The sequence below is a fragment of the Symsagittifera roscoffensis genome, chromosome 3 (genome assembly GCF_963678635.1).
Source record: "Symsagittifera roscoffensis chromosome 3, txSymRosc1.1, whole genome shotgun sequence".
Lineage (NCBI taxonomy): Eukaryota > Metazoa > Xenacoelomorpha > Acoela > Convolutidae > Symsagittifera > Symsagittifera roscoffensis.
In genome coordinates, this window is record NC_087064.1 from 73,000,218 (window position 1) to 73,020,901 (window position 20,684).

The 20,684-nt window shown below is 35.7% G+C and overlaps 2 protein-coding genes across 4 annotated transcripts in view; both read right to left on the reverse strand.

Moving 5' to 3' along the window:
• Positions 1-20,684, reverse strand: part of LOC134842784 (disks large homolog 4-like) — a 574,432-nt gene that overhangs the window by 161,145 nt on the left and 392,603 nt on the right. The gene's annotated exons all lie outside the window — the stretch shown is intronic.
• LOC134842783 (uncharacterized) overlaps positions 3,387-20,684 on the reverse strand; it is a 55,260-nt gene continuing 37,962 nt past the window's right edge. Inside the window, exons 15-22 of one of the 2 annotated variants that reach the window (XM_063859270.1) lie at positions 15,923-16,555; positions 14,474-15,453; positions 14,168-14,362; positions 13,756-14,013; positions 7,309-7,461; positions 6,127-6,351; positions 4,622-5,325; positions 3,387-3,990 (exon numbers count right to left, since the gene is read on the reverse strand). In XM_063859270.1, coding sequence (XP_063715340.1) covers positions 3,835-3,990; positions 4,622-5,325; positions 6,127-6,351; positions 7,309-7,461; positions 13,756-14,013; positions 14,168-14,362; positions 14,474-15,453; positions 15,923-16,555 — 3,304 coding nt within the window. In that variant the 3' untranslated portion in view covers positions 3,387-3,834. The remainder of the gene's footprint in view (positions 3,991-4,621; positions 5,326-6,126; positions 6,352-7,308; positions 7,462-13,755; positions 14,014-14,167; positions 14,363-14,473; positions 15,454-15,922; positions 16,556-20,684) is intronic. The other variant, XM_063859271.1, reaches the window with a different exon arrangement.

The following is a 20,684-nucleotide window of genomic DNA, read 5'->3' on the forward strand; positions in this document are numbered from 1 at the left end:
AAACACGAGGGCAAAAATGCATTTCGCAAACACGCAAGAAGCCGCAAAATGAACTTTAAACGAACCAGATAAAACAAAAAGAAAACCAAACCACACAAATTTTTCTGGACCGAAGCACAGAAATATAAGGCACAGAAAAATAACAGAAAAAAATCAACCTCAAAAAATGACTCAAACATTCGTATTAGGGAACAGCTTCAAAAAGTGACTCAAACACTCGTATTAGGGAACAGCTATGAATTCCGAATGCTCCTCAAGGTATCCGAAATACTTTTTGTTTTGGTTCATATGTGAAATTGAACACAAAGGCGAAACCGCGCTTCGCACCACTTGCGATACAAAATAAGAAAGCCGCTACGCTTCGCACCACTTGCGATACAAAACAAGAAAGTCGGAAAAAATGAATGAGTTTAGTTTTTAAACAAAAACATGCCAAGACAACTGAATGTTGAAATATAATCGAAAAAAAATTTATCAAGCGGTTCAAAAGCCGAAAATATTTTAGCAGAAACCTTTTAAGCCAAAAAAAAATCAACAGAACTTAATACTTAAAAACGTATTTCACTCACACTCAAATCACATACACACATTAACGAAACTTTATTTGTTCTTCGAATAAAACAGTATGAGGTCACTAAGCCGATATAATGTAGGCCGAAACCTATTAGGCCGAAAAAAACTAAGAAAAGTTTTTAAAAAAATATTTTGGCTTATAAAAAATTATCAAGTCTCCCTCGCCTTCAAAACATACACAGGCGCGTAAAATTTTTTTGCTAGTCAAAAAACGCAGTATAAAACCATTATGCCGATTTTATAGAGGCTGAAAGGTATCGAGCAAAAAAAAGGAAAAGAAAAATCAAAAATTCGAAAATAGTGTCATAATAAATTAAGAATTCTGTGATTTTGTGCAATCCAAAGGAGAGCAAAAACTTTATTTTTTCTAGAAATTAATCAAAAACAGATCACTAAGCCCAAAAAAGAAGCAGATGTTTTTTTGAAAGCAAAAAAGAAAGTATTCGAAATTTAGTAAAATTACAAATAGCAGAAAAAAAATCAAACACTTAAAGCAACTACAATGAAAGTTGCGTCGAGCAGAAAAAAAATAGTTTTACGATGTGGCAACTAAGCTGAAAAAACATATCCAGAAAAATAACAAGCCGACAATTTTGTTCAAACGGAAAGTTTCCTGATTGAAAAAAGAAAAAAACAGGATCTGCCAATTTCAAACCCAAGAGCTCTGAAGTTCCAGGCGTATTTGTTACCTCCAGGCCAAGTATGCCGGAGACGCAAAAAATTTTGAATTTAATGAGCTAAACTTGAATTAACAATTTCTAATTGGGACTATTCTGGGAACAAAATTCTGGACGGGAAAATGTCTAATACCCGATTGCAAAACCCCTGCTTATTGCAGACTTTAATAAAGTTTATTCAAATTTTCAAATTTTTTTCAACAAAATGCTTACTGCTCACATAGAAACGCAATATTTGAACATCTAGAAATGATTTTTGAGCCGGAGTAATATGCTTTTTACACTGCTTGTTTTAAACAAAAAAACAGGTAATCAGCGCGGACTGTTTATCCCAACTAGATCAATAGGCAATTTTCAAACCACCATGAATTCGCCAAAAATGTAACAAGTTTGAGGGTGTCAAGTCCGTGGTATTCTTCCGATATAGGATCATTGAATGGTAGAAAATATGATCGAGTCTTGTAGGAAAAATATGGCAGCGATTTGTTCGCCCCAACTCACTTTGGAATGATTATGTAAACTCTTCAGAAGTTGTATTAATTGGTAGATCCTATACGCTCCACATCATAGATAAGAGCAAACGAACATACTTCAATTTAGCTCATATAGCCTATCACTCCGTGCCTTAGTATATTTTTGCTAGGGGTGTTTTTTTACTGACAAGTTTCGAAATTTCTTCGGCATTTTGAAAGATATTGACACTCTTGAGCTCAAAATTTTTTTTTTCAACTTTTCAAAGAATGAAAACAATCACGTTCAAGCTTTAAGCCCTTTCTTGGTTGCTTCGAGCCATTTGCGATTGGAGAGCGTAATTTTTGTACCACTTGGCAAAACAAATTGAAAGGTGTTCAAATATAAATCAAAAATCAAACCGCAAAACAAAGGTTTGAGCGTGAGCAATTAAGAAGTTTTCTAAAACGAACATGACTTAAAAAGTAATTAGTGTCCTGCATGGACTGGCAATAATTGGCTTTCAAAGGATAGCCAACAGACAGTTGGAAAAGAGTCAATGAACGCGCGTAAACATCACAATTTTCGAATTTACTTGAAAAAAAAGTTGCGACCTTGAAACTCTTGGAATTTTTTGATCTATTTACGATCGATACTTTTCCGATAAAAGGAGAACAGTTTGAGAAAACTTCATCAAACGGTAAAAAAAATTTCGCTGGGAAATCTGATAAGTAAACTCTGTTTTTTCGTAAGAGTGAAGGTCATGTTTTTCGTGACCTTCACTCTTTCGTTGTTCGATAGTGGAGTTTGCCTTCTTTTTAACAAAGAAAATGATAAGAACTTAAAAGAAACAAAAAATCAAACCGCGAAAAAAGTGAATGAGCCTGAACAAACTTTGACTTTCCCTGAAAAGAAAATCATCGCGACCTATATAAGAATCTGAACACTATTCATCGACTCTTAATGAATCCAGTTGTCTGAAGCAATCTAAATGCTTCAAACTAATCAATCGATCTTCAAGTAAACCAACTCATCAATCGCGAGTAATTTGTGATCTGTGGATCCAAATTTGCTTCTTTAGACATCTGCAAACCTTCTTCAGAGCATCTGCAAACCTTCTTCAGGCTCGGATCTTTAATTGCACATCTAATGAAAGAATTTGACTTTTGGGCCAAGTTCAGAAAGAAAAAAAACAGAGGAAGCAAGATATTGAATTAGCTTTCAATTTTTCAGATGGTTATGAACTGTCAGATATCGGACCAATATTTCAAGATTGCGACAATAATTGACATAGTTAGTTTCATGACATTTTTGCATCTATTTATTAAACACTCATTAGTTATTTGATTGGATGAGATTAGACATCAACGTTCAAAAACCATGGCAATGTACATCTTCAAACAGGTTTGTGGCATTTAACAACGCATAGGTTTGGTAGAAAATTTATTAATATCACACGAGAAAAAAGAGATTACATATTTTGGTAGTGTTTGTATTGTGATATGTAGAGTGAAATGTAGCTCAAATAGAACAAATGAAAGAGCACTGTACTAAGTGTACAAATGGAGTCTGTGACATTTGAGAATCATTTACTTTAATCACTCCTACCATAAACTTCAGTAGTTTCTTCATTATTTTAGTTTCTTCATTATTCTTCTTGACTCCTGAAACTTCTTAAGCGCAATCACTTAAGCACGCGCAATAAGTTTTGTTTTGTTTATGAGCTCAGTGACATTTGGAAGACTTGATTTTTACGAGAAACTAAGTTTTAAAAGAGCACTCTTTTTGATTTACGGAAATTTGATTAAGTTGAAACTAATGCACCTTAGAGTCCTTTCCCCCATAAACTCAACTTTATGTGTAACAAGTGGTAGTTAGAAATTGACTTCCTTGTAATAAAAAAATTCAAACAGCCATCAGTTAATTAAAGGGGAGTTTTAAAACCAGTTTCAGCCTAGTTTTGACTAAAGTCGACTTTTATTAGGGCTTTTTACAATTCTTTTTAGGACGAGACAAAACATTGCATTAACGTCACAGACTAATTTCTTTAATAAAGACAAACGTCTCTAGCGCTGCTTTTAATATCGTTTTGCTATCTTTTTCTCTTTTTAGTTAATTGTAGTTTTGCTATTCTTCATTTCTGCGGCAACCTATCTTTGCTTCCATCCTTTTTATCGGCGACTCTGTTTTTGCCCCGTTTGTCTATTGTCTCATCATCTCCTGACTGTCTTGTGTTATCTTCGTCTTCTTCGTTGAATGGAGCCACTGGCAAATGACTCCGACGCACCGGCTGAAGCATAATTTGACGCAGTGAAGAAGCATAATTTTACTGGGACGCAACAGATTAGATGGATTGGGAAAAGGGCGAACCCTACACCTATGGCGCCTCAAAAATAAAATTTACACAGGCGAAGCAGCACGCCGCCTATACCAGCGAAGAAAATATATTTTTTAATGCTTTACACTATCTTCTCGCTCGCTTATTTTGCTCGAAACTACTATCAGGAAAACATAGCAAACAGACAGTTGGAAAAAATCAATGAACTCAAATTAACAGAAAGAAAATACTATTACTGTTCGCTAGTTGAGTTTTCTTTCCTTTTGCATAGAAAAAAAACGGAAAAAATTAAAAACCATACTGCGAAAAATCAAATTTAAGCATGAACGAAATATAAGACTTTTTCCTGAACTACGTTCATTGCCTCTTAAACACTGGCCGCCAATAAACCAAACATAAACATATAATGGTATGCAGCAAAAGTAAACCAGATATAATATTATTGCAGCAAAACGAATGAACACTTGTATTTGCGTTTTGGTTTGAGAAAGTGGATATCGTAATATGACACAACGCTTCGCAGATGTTAACAACTGTATTTTTACTTTTCAAAGCCTGGTCAAAAAATGGGAAGGAAACTCACCCATTCAGTGGACGGCAGTGGCGATATGAAGTGATTCTCTGGCTTCCACCAGATGTTCAAGTCAGTCGAGAGAGAATTCCTTCCTATTCTGGTTCCCTGATCATACCACCCTATAGGCCCAAAGTTGTTCAGCTCACAGCGCGATGAATCAGTGAGCAGCGAATCCCTTTTCCAAATGCTGGATATATCAGCGTCCGAACCAAAAGTCTTCCTTGTGAACTTATCGTCAATTTCATCACTGGACTCTTCGGCAGTTTCGTTCAGCGCCAGCAAAGGCAGCGGAGCCAGTTTCGAATTCCACGTTTTATTCCACTGGGACTCATTTGCCAAGTTGTTGTCGCTGTTCCAAATAGACGAACTGTCAATTAGCAGATTCTCAGCACTCGTAGATCGAATTTGCTTGATAATCTTTTCTCCATTGGTGTCGAAAAATTTACTTTGCTTTTCCTGTTTGGCCTCTGATTCCGCTTGACTGCTGAATTCTTTGCCTCTAGTGTCCAAATATTTGGCATCTTCAGTTTTGCACTCCTGCTTCTTGCGCTCCGGAGGTGGCCAACAGGGCCCAGAAGACGACATTTCAGTGTTATTGTACTTTCTGCCAGCTGGTTTGAACATGTTCGTCTCCATAAAAGGAGGGTATCTGCCGCTGTCAAGCGACCCACTGAACAGGGCTTCTTTCATGTCAACTCCCGGCAAGAAAGGGTCTAAAGCAGGATTGAAGAAAAGCTTTCAACTAGGGTTTCTAAATAACATCAATAGTAAATTGATTCGTGCTAACACCACATTCAACATGACGAGCTAAGCCAACGTGAGCAGCTTATCCATATTCAACAGAGCAACTTAATTAATCATAGTATTTCTTATCATGTTGCAAAACAGCTGGATGTAGTTAGAAAGATTAACAAACAGTGCAGAGAAGATGTAGCTACTGTCGCTGAGTTGCGACTAGCATAGAGGAAAACCATTTGCTTCTCCATAAATGTAACTGATTTTGACTGGTAAGACTTAAAAACCGTCGAACTCAGAGATAAAAAAAATGACACCATTCACCATAAGAGGAATTCATAACATATTATCTGCAACGGGTGCTTATCAGCCAAAATGTAGCAGAATATATCAACCAGCCAAACAAACATGAGCTAGGCGAAAATTACGTCATTCGAGTAACAACTTGTAACGGTTACATAATTGTTACATTATTATCATGTAACAGCTCCGTATTTTCGGCTGGATTATATGGTAGCTGGTTATACTTCGGCTGGTTTAAACAATCTGCAATGCTTCTTCAGTAAGAGCAAAAATGTTAATGCAGTTAAAACAATTTTTTTTATTTTAATTTGAATATGGACTTAGAAATATCGAAACGACACTATAAGACTACACAACGAGCCAAGTAGAATCTGCGCGCGCATGAGACTTGAAAATGGGAAATTGAAAGAACAACAAGCCAAAGAACTAATAGTTTTCAGCTAGCACCAATAGTTTAATTTAAAAAAAATCAAAACCTTGAAAGTAGCTTAGCGAAGTGGCCGACGTGTTCTCCCTGATATGTGGTGACCTTGAACTAGTCGCTAGTCCCTCCCCTATCTGAGCTGCTACCCTCCTCCAGCTGGGCCCAATCGCCGACTGTCTTCCATCGCTTACCAAATCGTCTGGGTTCAAATGTCTGCCTCCCACGCCCCTGTGTCTCAGCGAGCCCTGACTCGGACCCTTGTTGAATTCTTCTTTTGCTAAAATTGACATGCAAATATCCAAACTATATCCTCTTCTGGAGATTGGTGATTAGAGTGAAATTTTCCCCGAATACCATCCAATGAACAGAAACAGTTCAATTTAAGTGCTCCTTTAAACCCAAGACAAATTGTGTCCAAATTCCTTTTTCATGGCCGACCTCCACCAACCAAACAGCTTCTATGTTGCGTGAGAATAACTTTTAACACTATAAACTCTTTTGCCAAATCTTTGGGTCCTTAAGTACTATTTTATGAGTCAGTTACTGCCAAAAAAATCGCCTGCTGCGCAAAAAGTTTTGCTAACCGTGGCCATTTTAGGGTTTCAGCAGGGCTCAAAATTTTCCAAATGGCTAGCCTAAAAAAGGCCATCAATTTTTCAAAAAACCACCCCTCCGTCAAAAACTGTTGCTCAGGCCACTTGTGGATTATCATAAATGTTTCCTAGCCCAACCCCCTAAACCATTTAAATCTAGCGATCAATGCCGCTGAAAATATTTTCCTATTTGCAATTCAAAGTTTTTCCAGCCTTTCAAGTTAATAACCTGTTACTTTTCGTTAAACCGATTTTTAAATTTTTTTTATTTTGAGGCAGGACTACTTATTTCTAACATGACTTCAAATCAACTATTCTCCGAATCATTTAAGGATATTAAGAAATGTCATTTTGAGAGTCAGTCAACTTCTATTGATTGACATCATCACTACTTTGTCAAAACAGTTAGTTTACCACTATTTATGTATTCAACCAAGATAAAGTTTAGTTAAGATGTGTCATTTAGTTAATATGTACAATAGGATAGTAGAATAACAAAGACGAAAACAGGACTACAGATTCATCATTGCAGACAACACGATGTCAGAGCAAATGGAAAGAGCGAGAGGGTGAGAAAGAGAGTTGGGGAAGGGGAGGGGAGGGGGAAGCTAGAGGGGCCCCCTCTCAGATGATATACTCACAGCTGGTACCAGCGGTGTCGTAGATTTGGTCCTCAAGGGAGGAAAAATAAATCTCCTCTTCCTCCTCCTCTTTGTTGCTACCTACATATGAGGCATGCAGGGGTCGGTGGCAGTTGCCACAACAATTAACTGATCGAGGGGAAGGAGGGCTCTCTAAAGTTACCAACTCATTCATACAATGATACTATGCCAAAGTACTCGTAAAATTAACCACATTATGGTTTACAAAAAGTACCCCTAGCAAATAGTAAACAAATATAGTTTTCTTTTCATTACAATTGATGCTAAAAACAACACGATCATCGTCATCATCATCATCATCATCATCATAGTCAAATAGCTTAACACCGTCATCTTGAATTTACCGAATACACCGTCATCAACAACTGTTAAACGTAAATTTAGCTTTAATTGGTATTAGGTTTGAAGTGGCCGCAGTTGAATTTTAACTAACTAGTAATAGGATTGAAATTGTCAAAAAAATAAACAATACTTAACATTAAACTGAATCAAATTTTCAGAGTATACGAATTGTTGCTTAAATTTATTGGTTAAGTCGAAAGCACAGTCAAAGCCAGAAAAGCTGCTTGCCGTACAAGTTGCAAAGAGCCTGAACAGTTATTGCTGCAAAAAAAATAACATAGCCAACACACATATGGAAAGGAGTCAATGAACGCAAAAAAATGAAAAACTGACTTTTTAAGTATTTGAAAAAACTTCAGAATTTCAAACTAAATAATACCTGGCTTTACAGCTCTTTGAATTTCAATACTAGTTTATGATTGACATTTCTTGATCAAATAAACTCAATATGAGAAAAATGGATCAAAAAGCAAAATTTGAAAATTTGATTTCGCAGGGAAATATTAAATTTAAAATTCACTTTCGAAACAATAAGTTGTTCACATTTTTTCGCTCCACTTCCAAATTCGTATTAGGAGAACGCAAATTACCTAATTCTTAGGTAGTAGATAAGCAACAGCTATACACTGCATCGAGAAACTTTGTGAATAAATCGAGACATGCAGTGTCGAGATGTGAACAAATTTCGAGGTGCAATATAAGCTGTTGCTTATCTGGTACGAAATACATGTGTGACAGATCAAACAAAACACACCATTTCATAAAGTCTTCGCACTAACACGCAATTTTTTCTTTGTAATTTGTTTTGGTTGAACGATCTAGGAAAGATATTGCACTAGTGTTTTAACACAGAGGCAAAGCTGCGCTTTGCAAACACTCGCAAGAAAACAACAAAAAGCGGCTCTATACAGTGAAATAAAGGAAAGGTAAAAATAAGCCTTGAAAATTAAATAGTCTGCTGTGGCGGATTCGATCGAGCGATAGGGAAATTTAGAGTCCCCTGTCCTCGCATCTGCGCTTGGGCCCTTGACAATTTAGAACACAGAGGCGAAGCTATGCTTCGCAAACACTTGCGAGAACACGACCAAAAAGCAGCTCTATCAAGTGAAACAAGAAAAAGTAGAAATTAGCCTCGAATTAGCAAAAATTCGGCTACCTATAGGATTCGAATCTGCGACCTGCAATGAAGAGATTTCGAGTCTCACGCACTATCCACTCAGCCACGCAAGCTTAACAACCGACAAATACTTGTCACCAACATAGCAGCTAAATATGCTAATTAATTGCCAAATCGATTCAGCAAAAGTGGCACCAAATACAAATAGACTCAATTTTGCAAGTAAAAATTTGGAATATAACACATTGAAGGCATCCATACTAACTTTGTTTATAACAAATCGCAAAACATAAAGCCACATTATGTATAAATTATGCATTTCAAAAACTGCAAGATATAATGTTATTTGAAACAAATCATTTTTTTTCTGTTCATTTGAGTAATTAAAAAAGCACTAAATAAGTTAAGTTATTACTATTCGACATGCTATGAAAAAGCAGTAAATGTGCCCTAAAAAAGGCACCAATATTTGCGAGTTACGTTGGAAAGAAGGTTCGTACTAATACACACGCTTCGCAAGTAAAAAGACTAGCCAAAATTACAGCAGCTGCATATGCTAAGAAATTGCCAATGCTATGCAACAAAAGTGGCACCAGATACAAACAGACCCAAATTTTGCAGGTATTAATTTGTAACATCTTTAATCCATCTTGTATCACCCAGTACAACGTGTCTTAGTTGTACCTACCTGATGTTTTGAGAACTAAGCAAAGAAATTAGTAAAATAGTCAATTTCAAACCCCCATAACTTTACAAAATCAACGCAAGTGGAACATCTTTTGAATTTTCAGCTCAGTGCATTGATAGCTTCCTTCCAGATGCTATGAAAAATCCATTTAGAAACACCGGTTAGAAAGTCGAATATTAAGCGCATAAAACACCAGACCGAGCACAAACCTTCAATGAAACAAAAAATTAGCTATTTCTTTGAATCGCCTGTTTCCATACACTGATTTTTTTGAACAACTTCAACTTTCAAACTTTAAATTAAAAGTTATATAATTTTAAAGCTTTTTGAATTTGAAGAACAATTTATGATGGATCAAGTTTTGATAAAATTGTGGAAATTACGCAATTTGAAAGAAGTGGAAATAACAAAAGATATGAGTAAAATTTGGAGCATTAACAAATTTTAGAACTTTTAAAAAAAAAGTACCACGATCTATATAAATGCTTTCACAGCGTTCATCGACATTTTATGCGTTAAGCTAAACCGAAGCATTTCAAAAAATAGACAGAATTTATCAAATTGCATAAAATGGAGCACTGGATATTTCTTATTGGTCTTTTAGCAGTAATACAACCGCATGTCATAATCGCCTGTAATTTAGATATATTTCAGCAAATTGCCAAAATTTCAGTGTGATTTCCAGAAAAGAATTTTCCAGAAATGTATTAAAATTATAGCCAACGGAAGATGGTAAAAGTGAACAAAAACTAAGAAAACCCAAAAAATGAATCAAACAATTTTCAACTTTCGAATAAACAAATAAAAAAACTCTTTGAATTGCAACAATTTATTATCGACAATTTTTGATAAAATTAACCCAATTTGAGAAACCTGAATCTATCGTTAAATTTTATATTCCGCTGTAAACTTCAAACATAGCCAACAGACTCTTGGTAAAGAGTCAATAAACGCAAGTAAACAAAAAAAACACATTTGTTTTTTTTTTCAAAGATCCCAGCCCTCGGTATTTGAAAAGATAGATAGCTTAAAAGCTCTTTCAATTTCAAGAACAATTCGAAGAAACAAATTTATGATTGAATTTGTTTTGATAAAATTAACCCAATTTGAGAAAACTGGATTAATAGGTAAACTTTTAATTTCGCTGCGAAATCTGAAAAAATAAATTCTATTTTCGAAAAAAGAAGTTAATCGTGTTTTTATGATCTTAACCTTTTACTGTTCAATAGTGGAGTTTGCCTTCCTTTAAGCAAAAAAAATGAACTTGAAAAGAAATCAGAAGTCGGGCCGCGAAAAAGTAATTTGAGTCTGAACAAACTTCAAGACTCTTCCTGAAACAAAGTCATCGCGACCTATATAAGAATCCGAATTACGTTAATCGACCCTTAAAAACTACAAAGCCGAAGCAGCACTTGCCAAACACATGCAAAAAACATCAAAAAGAAGGTTTAAAAAACAAAAGAAAGTTTAAAAAGGTCAAAAAATAGGAAAAGATGAAAAAACTAATGAGTTTTGAAAAAAGAGCCCTGTTTTCCAGTTCACCGCCGTATATAAATTGTGGTACTGACGCTTATAGAAGTCATATTGCGCATTTTAAACTTTTGTTAAATAAACTGAGAGATAAAATTTCTGACACAGAGGTGAAGCCGCGCTTGCAAACAAAGCGAGAAAACGAAAATAAGCTATAAAAATGAACTAGCGTGTACCGCACCTCCGGTGCTTCAAATTTTCAAGAACTCAAAAAACTATTCTTTGAGTGTACTCTGACAGCACCCAATTACAGGGTTCGTAATTAAAATTTTGCAAAGTTTTTTATTCAATTTTTTTAGACAAATTTCTCAGAACCATAAAATTTTGTGAAGTTTTATATAAAATCTTCGAAAAAACTAAAATGAACTAAGAAACGTCACATCTGGGAAACTGAAAGCAATTGAGCAGTCGCATTTGGACGCAAGATTTGCAACTCCTGAGAGTAACTTAAAATTTTGTAAAATTTTTCATTCAATTTTTTAATCCAAATTTTGAAAAACCATAAACATTTGTGACATTTTTTTATATCTAAGTTTATAATGAATTAAGAAACGTCACATCTGGGAAACTGAAAGCAATTGAGCAGTCGCATTTGGATGCAAGATTTGCAACTCCTGAGAGTACCCTCACAACACCCAAATACAACGTTGGAAAATTCAAATTTTGAGAAACTTCACCTTAAGAAGTATTTTTTTGAAAACCAGAAAAAATTCACATTTCAAAAACTACCGAAATTTGAGCAGTCTTTTTTATGGCAATATTCGCAATCTTTGAAAGTATACAACTACAGGGTTGGGAATTTAACTTATTTTGTAATTTGAGTTTTCTGAAAATTTCCAAAAAAATCGTCTTATCTCTTAAACAGAAATGATTTGGGCATTTTTTATTGGAGGCCGAACTTACAACCCCTGAGATTACTCTGATAGCCCCCCAACTACAGGTTAGGAATTTCAACCTTTGAAAAAAGAATTAATTCAATTTTCGTGAAAATTTTTTTGAAAAAATCACAAAAAACGTCATATCTGGAAAACTGCAAGATTTTGAGCAGTCCTGTTCAGAGGCAAGTTTCGCAACCCCCTGAGACTATCCTCAAACCTCAAAGGCTCCAATGACGGCAGGATTGATATCTTCAAAGTTTTGGAACTTTTTAACATTTAAGCTTTTTTTGAAAATTTCGGAGAAAATCATAAAAAACGTCATATCTCGAAAACTACAAGGATTTGAGCAGTCATATTGGGAGGCAAAATTCGCAATCCCTGAGAGCACCCTGACAGAGCCTAACTACAGAGATGAGAATTTCAAGTTTTGCGAAATTTTTTATATCTAATTTCTGAAAAATTTTGAAAAAATCCAAAAAAAAAACGTCATCTCGAAAACTACAAGGATTTGGTTATTCATATATGGAGGTCAGAATCGCAAAACCTGGGAAAACTCTGACAAAATCCAACTATTGGGTTGCTAATTACAAACTTGATGAATTAAAAACTGAATTTAAACGGGAAAATTGAAAAAACACCTTAACCATTGCAATATACGATATAGCTTAAACGTGAAAAAATTCATTTGTTAAACATGCAAAACTAATACGTTGATAAATCTTAAACATGGCGAGATAGTGAAGCCCGCATTTAACTATAAAATAGATAATAGATAAAATTTAAAAAATTAGGCGACGGGTAGACCGACATAATCAAATTAACTTAAAAAGCAGGTATACAGACAGACTTAATTTGGCCTCGAACAAAAAAATACTGAAACATTAATGACCGTGCGAAAAATTTTCTTAAGCATTGCAAAATATGATATAGCTTGAACATGAAAAAATTCTTTCGTTAAACATGCAAAACTATTATGCTTAAACATGGGAGATAGCTGTCACTCGCATTTAAATATAGTATAGATAGAAAGATATAGATAGATAGATATAGATAGATTTACAAAAGAAAAAGAAACAAGTAAAAATAAGCCTTGAAAAATAAAATTAATTCTGTGTCGATTAAATCTACGATCGAAAGATTTGAAGTCGCGCGTCCTCGCATCTGCGCCACATGACTCGCATCTGCGCCAATATTTGCGACTTCGGTCGAAAAAAAGAACGTCCGTACTATTACACTACACTCGAATGTGTAAATACTAGATTTTTACTTATGTAGAGTTGAATGAAACAAATATCTTTCTTCTGTTTAACGCATATGCCATTAAACGGGAATTTGAGCTTCCCGTTGAAATAAGCCACCAAAAGCAGCACTAATTATTGCCACTAGGTTGGTAAAAAGTAGCCTTGTATTATCACACAACGCTACGATTGTGTACAAACCCACTTTCGAAACTAGAAGTCGTACGCGTTTTTTCCGCCGTTTGTAGATCGCAATTTTTTTTTAATTTTTAGCAAATGACCTAAATGATAATTCAGAAATGCATTAATAAATATGAATGCACTTCTGCAGTTATTAGAGCACTTTGTTCTTCAACACTTAATAATCAGTTACGAAATGCAGGTATAACGGAAAAGTGCCTTCTATTCGTTTGACATTGAGCTCCGATTGTCAAATGAATTGCAAAAGCGACCTAGAAAAAAATGTGCACTTCTTTTCATTAACATTACTGGCAAAACCGAGTAGAGTAGCCTTGGAATCCAAGTGAGAAAACTGACTCAAAAATGTTAATAAGGAAAGTTTGAAAATCCCAGTTGGTCATCATCACCCAAACAACTTAGAACTTCAGTGCATAAGGTGATGAAAATTGTTACCTTTTCTGAAATCAGCCAGACCCTGGGGTGTTGACAATGTTGCTGAAAACTCTGAAGTCTTCAATGAGGCTTTCCCAGACGACACACTCCTGGTATACACAGTATTGCTGTGATTCGCGTCGAAAACTTGCTTCTTCTGGAACACAGCGTTTTGCTTTCTCAAGTGATTATTGGAGTTGTGATGCTGCTGCTGCGCTGAAATCAAAGATGACCTCTCCAAATCCTGCGTTACGAAATGTCGAGGACCGTTTACATCATCTGAAACAGAAAACAGCTATCTTTTCACATATTTTATTATGGTACACAGAAACCATGTGATTCAAGACTTCATGATATCAGCGAAAGTTTTTCACAAACGTTCAAAAAATTGAGCATTTGAACCAAGTTCTACTCACAAACATACATAACGCACCGTTTAAGTTTGAGTTTCCAGTAGCTTGTACAACTGAGTGCGAGGATCTTCTGCCGACATTCGAATGCATGGCGAAGTCCTCAAATCCCGGCGGCACATTTTCATCCTGTTCATAACTGGATTCCCGACTCTCAGATGATGCAGGTCTACTCCAAGTGGTGCCAGTTTTAGGACTGTTTTGTGCAATTCTCACATCTGGAAAACAATCAATATAACTTTTTTAACGTAGTATTATTGGAAAAAAATGTTTTTGCAAAACTTATAGGCAACAGTCATAATAAGGTGCGCGTTAGACATTTCACTTACTTGGATTGAAATTTCCATTTTGGTTTGAAAAATTCTCAATAGCATCTCTCTGTTCGCATCTTTTCAATCTCCCGTCAGAGCCAAATGCAAACTCTCCGCCACTGTATAGACTTCGCGAATTCCCTCTTTGCACGGCTGGCGTGAAACTATTTCCATTCACACTTTCTTCGTCCTCGACCAAATATCCACTGCTTTCGTCACTTCCACCGACCGAACTTTCATTATCCGAAGCAGCCTCTACATTTCGTCTGTGACGCAACGAGCTCACATTCTCGTCTCCATTCGCTCGAGACGAAGAGCTACTATCCATAAATGGCAATTGATTTGCTCTCGACGAACGAGTACTCGTGTCCGCATTGCGACACCCAAAGTTCCATCGTTGCGGCAATTCGGGAGTCGAAAACCGCGAGGAGCTCTGGTCGTCCATGACTTCAGATCCGGTCGGCGAATCTTTGTCTTCAGCTGCCGCGACAGAGTGCTCTTCTGATTCTTCGTTTTTAAACCCTTTACTACCTTTCCTGCCATTGGTCTTTGATTGAACGCAGTTTCTAGCTCTTTTCTGTCTTTGCTTTCTCGTTAAATGAATAGTCTCAGTGTAGGTCCCTCTCGACTTTTTCTCCGGCGATAACGTAAACTTCTCTTTTTTGCGAGCAAACAATTTTTCAAATAAAATCCAAGTAAAAAAAGTAAAAAACGACTTGAACAGAAATCTAAAGCAAGAAAAGATGATGCGAACTATGTACATTATTAAATTGACCATCCGCTTGACAATAGCGAATAATTGTGAAGGAAACGTCTTGAAAATGAAAAAGAATGCCAGAGATAAAATATTGAAAATGGGCTGAATGTAAAACATTTGCGTGAACGCAGACAGGAATCGTTTTATATTTGGCGGCTTCTCTCGGGATACCAGGAACCGTTCTCTGGCTTCGATGGTGACTGCTGGTGCATCTACCTTTGAGACGACTGCCACAGGCATCCTGAAACAATGGAACGGATTCCTCTTTATACACCATCCCCCTCCAACCATTCTTTTACGAACATTTATTCCCTACAAGTCACTTTTTTATTTGATTACTCACGAAAAAGGCAAAAAATTGCACGACTTAATTTTAAAAAAAAGCAAACAGAATTCTATATATTACAATGCGACGAGGCAGACAGGCTTATTTTACACTTGTTTTTTTTTCTGGTTTGGATCTGTAATTTAAGATTTCAGCACGAAAGGCAAATTCTCGTGACTGTCATTGAACTTGGCTACCAAAGCGTATGACATTCTTGTCTAAAAATTTGAGAATCTAGCAAGCAATCTTAGTATTTAGAACGCAATTTGAACCCAAAATTTAATATTTTGGATAACTTGTAACTATTATTTCGACAGGGATTGTTTAGACTGTGCACCATAAAATTACATCTCTTTAAACCAAAATTTTGAAATAAATTTCTCACCTCTTTGTAGATACATTATCGGTCGACTTCGCCACACGAGACAACGAACTCTTTCCACTTGGTTCTTCATTCGTAGCCTTAATACTCGAAGCAGAAAGACCAAAGTTCAACAGGAATCCCTTAGTCCCGTCTGGATTCACAGTCTCCGTCAAGTAATTGTCCACAGCCGAATGATCATCATGAACTGACATCGACAGGTCTTCAACTGACTCGTGCTTTCTTCCCACCACGTTTTTGTCATGGGCTCCATTATGATGTGATTTCAAATTTGACGCTGATTGTTGATTCCATTTTCCATGTGCGTGAAATTTATCTTTGTTCATATTTCGCACGTTAACACACGGACTGCCATTTTGAGACGTGGTCGAGTTACAGTAAGTGTGCATGATGAGCTTTTTCGCGTCATAGTATGACGTAATCATTGCCCCGAAGAAGAGGGTGATCATTGAGAGCACGACCGCCGAGTAGAGATATCCCTCCCATGGAGCACGGGGCACCTGTGCCGCACATTTAGGGATGAATGTGAAGGGAACAGTAGCGACGAGGTGGAACAAACGTGGAGTGCTCAACTCCATGTCCAGAAATATCTGAAGTTCCGCTTCCACTTTGGTCAACGCAAAGTCTGGATGAAAACTGAAACCGAAAAACTAATTGGAGCAAGATTTAAACAATCGGACATTTTTTTGCGTTTGATTCAAATGAGATTTTAAACAAGAGTTTACCAAATTATTGCAGGATTGAGTGATTAAAAATGGGCAACGCATTCTCTTCTTAGATCTTGAAAGACCAAAATCTAAAATCTTCTCAGATCTATTTTTTTCAACTAGAGCACTTAATGATAACTGAAAAGAACATAGTTTCTCAAAAAAATTAACAATTTGGCTAACCAATGCAAGTAAAAAAGAAAGCTTTCAAAATATTCCAGATGTCGAAAGAAATTCAGCCGCAGAAAATTTGAGATCTCTATTCGAACCATAGACGAAATTCATTAAGATGGACCTTTCCTTACATTTTAATCAATTTGAAGACCAGTTTAACAAGAAGTACAAACAGTTTATCCAACGTCGATCGACCCATGAAAATAAACAGCAATAATAAAACGAAGAACACCAAATATCTAAAAAGATAAAATAAAGCAGAAGTCTTCAGATTGGAATATCTATCTCTTAATTAGTTAGAAATAGCTGGATCTCAAAAACAAATTTTTCTATTTGTTACAAAACAAGTTCAAAATTGAGGCCCACGTAAATAGCCCAAAGAAAATCATAAATACCTCGTAAATATTTTACCTTCCAAAAACCACTAATTTTTTAAAAGAAAGAAAATGTGGTTCAAAATGGAATAAAAGAAAGACACGTCATTCTTTTTTTAGTTATTTATTTTCTACAACCTCGCTAATCGTACGTGGTGGTATAAATACGGTGTTAGTGAAATGGGTATTTTTGCGTTTACTTCTATCCACCATGGCACGTATGTTCTGTCTACTGCTTCCGGTGGTTTGTGAGGGGGCAAATTGAACGCACTGATGATACCTCTTCTCTTCCAACAAAAACACAAATAATCTGAGACGGAAAGCTATGAACAAAGAAAAGCAAATATTGCCTTCTGCTTGACAAATCCCAAACAACTCCTGAAAATGGTTAATTGACGATATTGCTTTAAAATCATCGCTACAACACAAATACATATCTAAAAAAAACAGTAGTCACCAGATAAAAAGAGGACATTAAGTTATTGGCTAACGCACACCACAACAGGAAACGCAACTAAAACTAAGCTGCCAATGTGTCCATTTAATCAGAAAACGTTGAGCAACTTTTGAACTTTTAATTTGAACTATCTATCAACAGGAAAGTAAGAAATTGGGAAAAATAAAGGAAATTGATTGGATTTCAACCTGTCACACTTAACTTCCTATTGAGTAAATCTACTTTTGTTCTACTTTTCCTTAAGGTATCGAAGACCATGTGAACGATCCCTCAGCAAATAAAAGACGAGTAAAAACAATCATAGTCATGTCAATTTTCGCCCCCTATAATTGGCAGGGCTGGTCAATAAAAAACAGGGGTTGTTTTAAACAGTGTTTAAAACTGTTTTAAACACTGTTTAAAACATGACTCAATTTTAGTGTTTTAAACAGTGTTTCATGTTTCGACTGCGAGGGCGCAATTATTACGCAATTTAACTGGCAGCTGTTACTTGATTCATCCAAATTAACACGTACAGTGCAGTTCTTTCAACAAGCTATCAAGTGCCCACCAACTCAATCTGCTTGCGAAAGACATTTACCCGACATCAGTGGTAAAAAAAGTGATCACAGTCGCAAAACTCTTTCGAATTGCGCATTTACCAAAGGCCTGGCTAGAAAGTGTCGAAGGCGCGACCAAGGCGCCTCTTCCAAGTGACGTTAGATGGAACAGCTGCTTAAAAACACTTAAATGGTCAGTAACGTTTTTATATAATTTAGTTATATTGTTTTCAGGTGTTTTTGAGCGTTTGTATCATGTGTTTTGTGTGTTCCAGGTATGTCAACAACTGGCAAAAACTGAAACAAGTCGTGGACGCGCATCAGACGGATTTTAACGCTGGTACATACGCCGAGGCCGCAAAAGTCATGTGGAAGGGGACCTCAGGAACAGCCTTTCCTCAGAGAAAACTGAGAAACTAGCATTTTGTATGCGTTGCTTGAAAAAATAAATTCTTGCAAAAAAAACATGTTTTAAACTGTTTAAAACGTTTAAAACAGTTTTAAACGTTTTTTTTAAAAAAAAACATATTTTGACCAGCCCTGATAATTGGTGAGGGATCGTTCTTAATGGTCGGCATTGATATGACAAAAGCCTATTGACAAAAATTAGATTTGAGTGTAAAATTGAGCTTAGCTTCAGTCAGTTCTGATATAGAGACAATAATAACTCTACATTTTTTGTACGCATGTTAAATTAGTTACACAACAATTGAACTTTTTCAACACTGATTGCAACAAAAATTGTTTAAAAACAGCATTATTGTTCATATTTGTACTATTATTCAATTGTTCGTTGCAACTATTAGTTAATAATTCAACGACAATTGCCATATCGAAACAAAATTTCCACAAAAACTTTGGGTGTATATTACAAACATTTTGTTGTATTTGTAAAATGTCACCCAGATCTGAACATTACCTGGTTGCCGTGCCGATATAAGCTTCTTTGATAACTTATCAAATAGATTGATCAGTTATCTACAGAACGAATTAAATGATGGCTTGCATACCGTACTCTTTCCTGACGATACCAAATAAATCAATCTATCAATCATTCCATCAAGATTGCAAGACCAAATGAATAACATCTACTATTGGTCTTTCAGTGATCGGGTGGTTTTCAATGTACAAGCGGTAATCATAAATTTAATGGGACGAATCTATATCTATATATAAGTCTTCTCATTTGAATAGAGAAACAGAGCCAACAGACAGTTCGAAAAGAGTCAAAGAACACAAGTTAACAGAAAAAATTACTAAAATTTGGATTTCAAAGAAAAAATAGATGTTTTAAAGCTTTTTGAGTTTCTAGAACAAATTATGCTTAGCATTTTTTGATAAAAACAAGCCAATTTTAGAAAATTTTTGTTTCGTGACCTTTAAACTTTCGCTGTTCATTAGTGGAGAACCCAAAATCTTCTTCTTTTGACAACAGGGCAGTATAAATCAAGTGGCCGGCGGTTCTTTTTTTTTGAAAAGATAATTACAACCTGAAAGGGGTTTGAACTAAATTTTACTTAAAATTGAAGAAGCTTTGAGAAGAAGACACTGCTATGGTATCTCCCTCTACAAATGAAGATCCTCTGAAGTAGAAATTCCGTGGACTGTTGTTTACTGAGAAAAAGTCTTAAGTCCGATTGCAATACCCTTGCTTATCTTATCGCACGGATAAAAATGATCGAAAGCAACTTGGAGGCTAGTTTTTCCTTAATTGTTTCTCAGCATGTTAAATCATTCGTCAGAGAGCTTTCATTTCAACTAGCGTGTAACGCACCTCCGGTGCTTCGAATTTTTACTAACTCATAAGAAACCGCATATTTTGAGAAAAAAAACAGATCTGCATCCTTTGAGTGTACCCTGACAGCACCCAATTACACGGCTGGTAGTTCACTATTCAAATTTTGAAAAACCATAAATTTTTTGAAATAAATATATCAAAAGTTGCTTGAAAAAATTTAAAATGCACTAAGAAACGTCACATTTCGGAAATTTAAAATAAAGGGCTATCGCATTTGAACGCAAGACTTGCAAGTCCAGAGAGTACTGTCATAAAACCTAACTACAGGTCTAGGAATTTCAAATTGAGAAACTTTTCAAATTTAAAATAAAACATCAAAAACCATAAAAAATTTCGTATCTCGAAAAATTTGATTACTCGAGCAGTCATATTTGGAGGCACAATTCGTAACCCCTGAGAATACTCTGACAGCCCTCACTATAGAGTCGGGAATTCCAAATTTTAAAGGAAAAAAATAAATTCAAGTTTTCTGAAAACTTTTTGAAAAATCACAAAAAAACATCATATTTCGAAAACTGCAAGGATTTGAGCAGTCATACTTGGAGAAAAATTCGCAACTCCTGGGATTACCCTGAAAGAGCCTCACTATAGAAACAAGAACTTCGAATTTTGTGAATATTCTTTATATCTAAGTTCTTTGAAAAATCTTGAAAAAATCCTATAAAATTGTCAAATCTCGAAAACTAGAAGGATTTGAGCAGTTATATTCAAAGGCA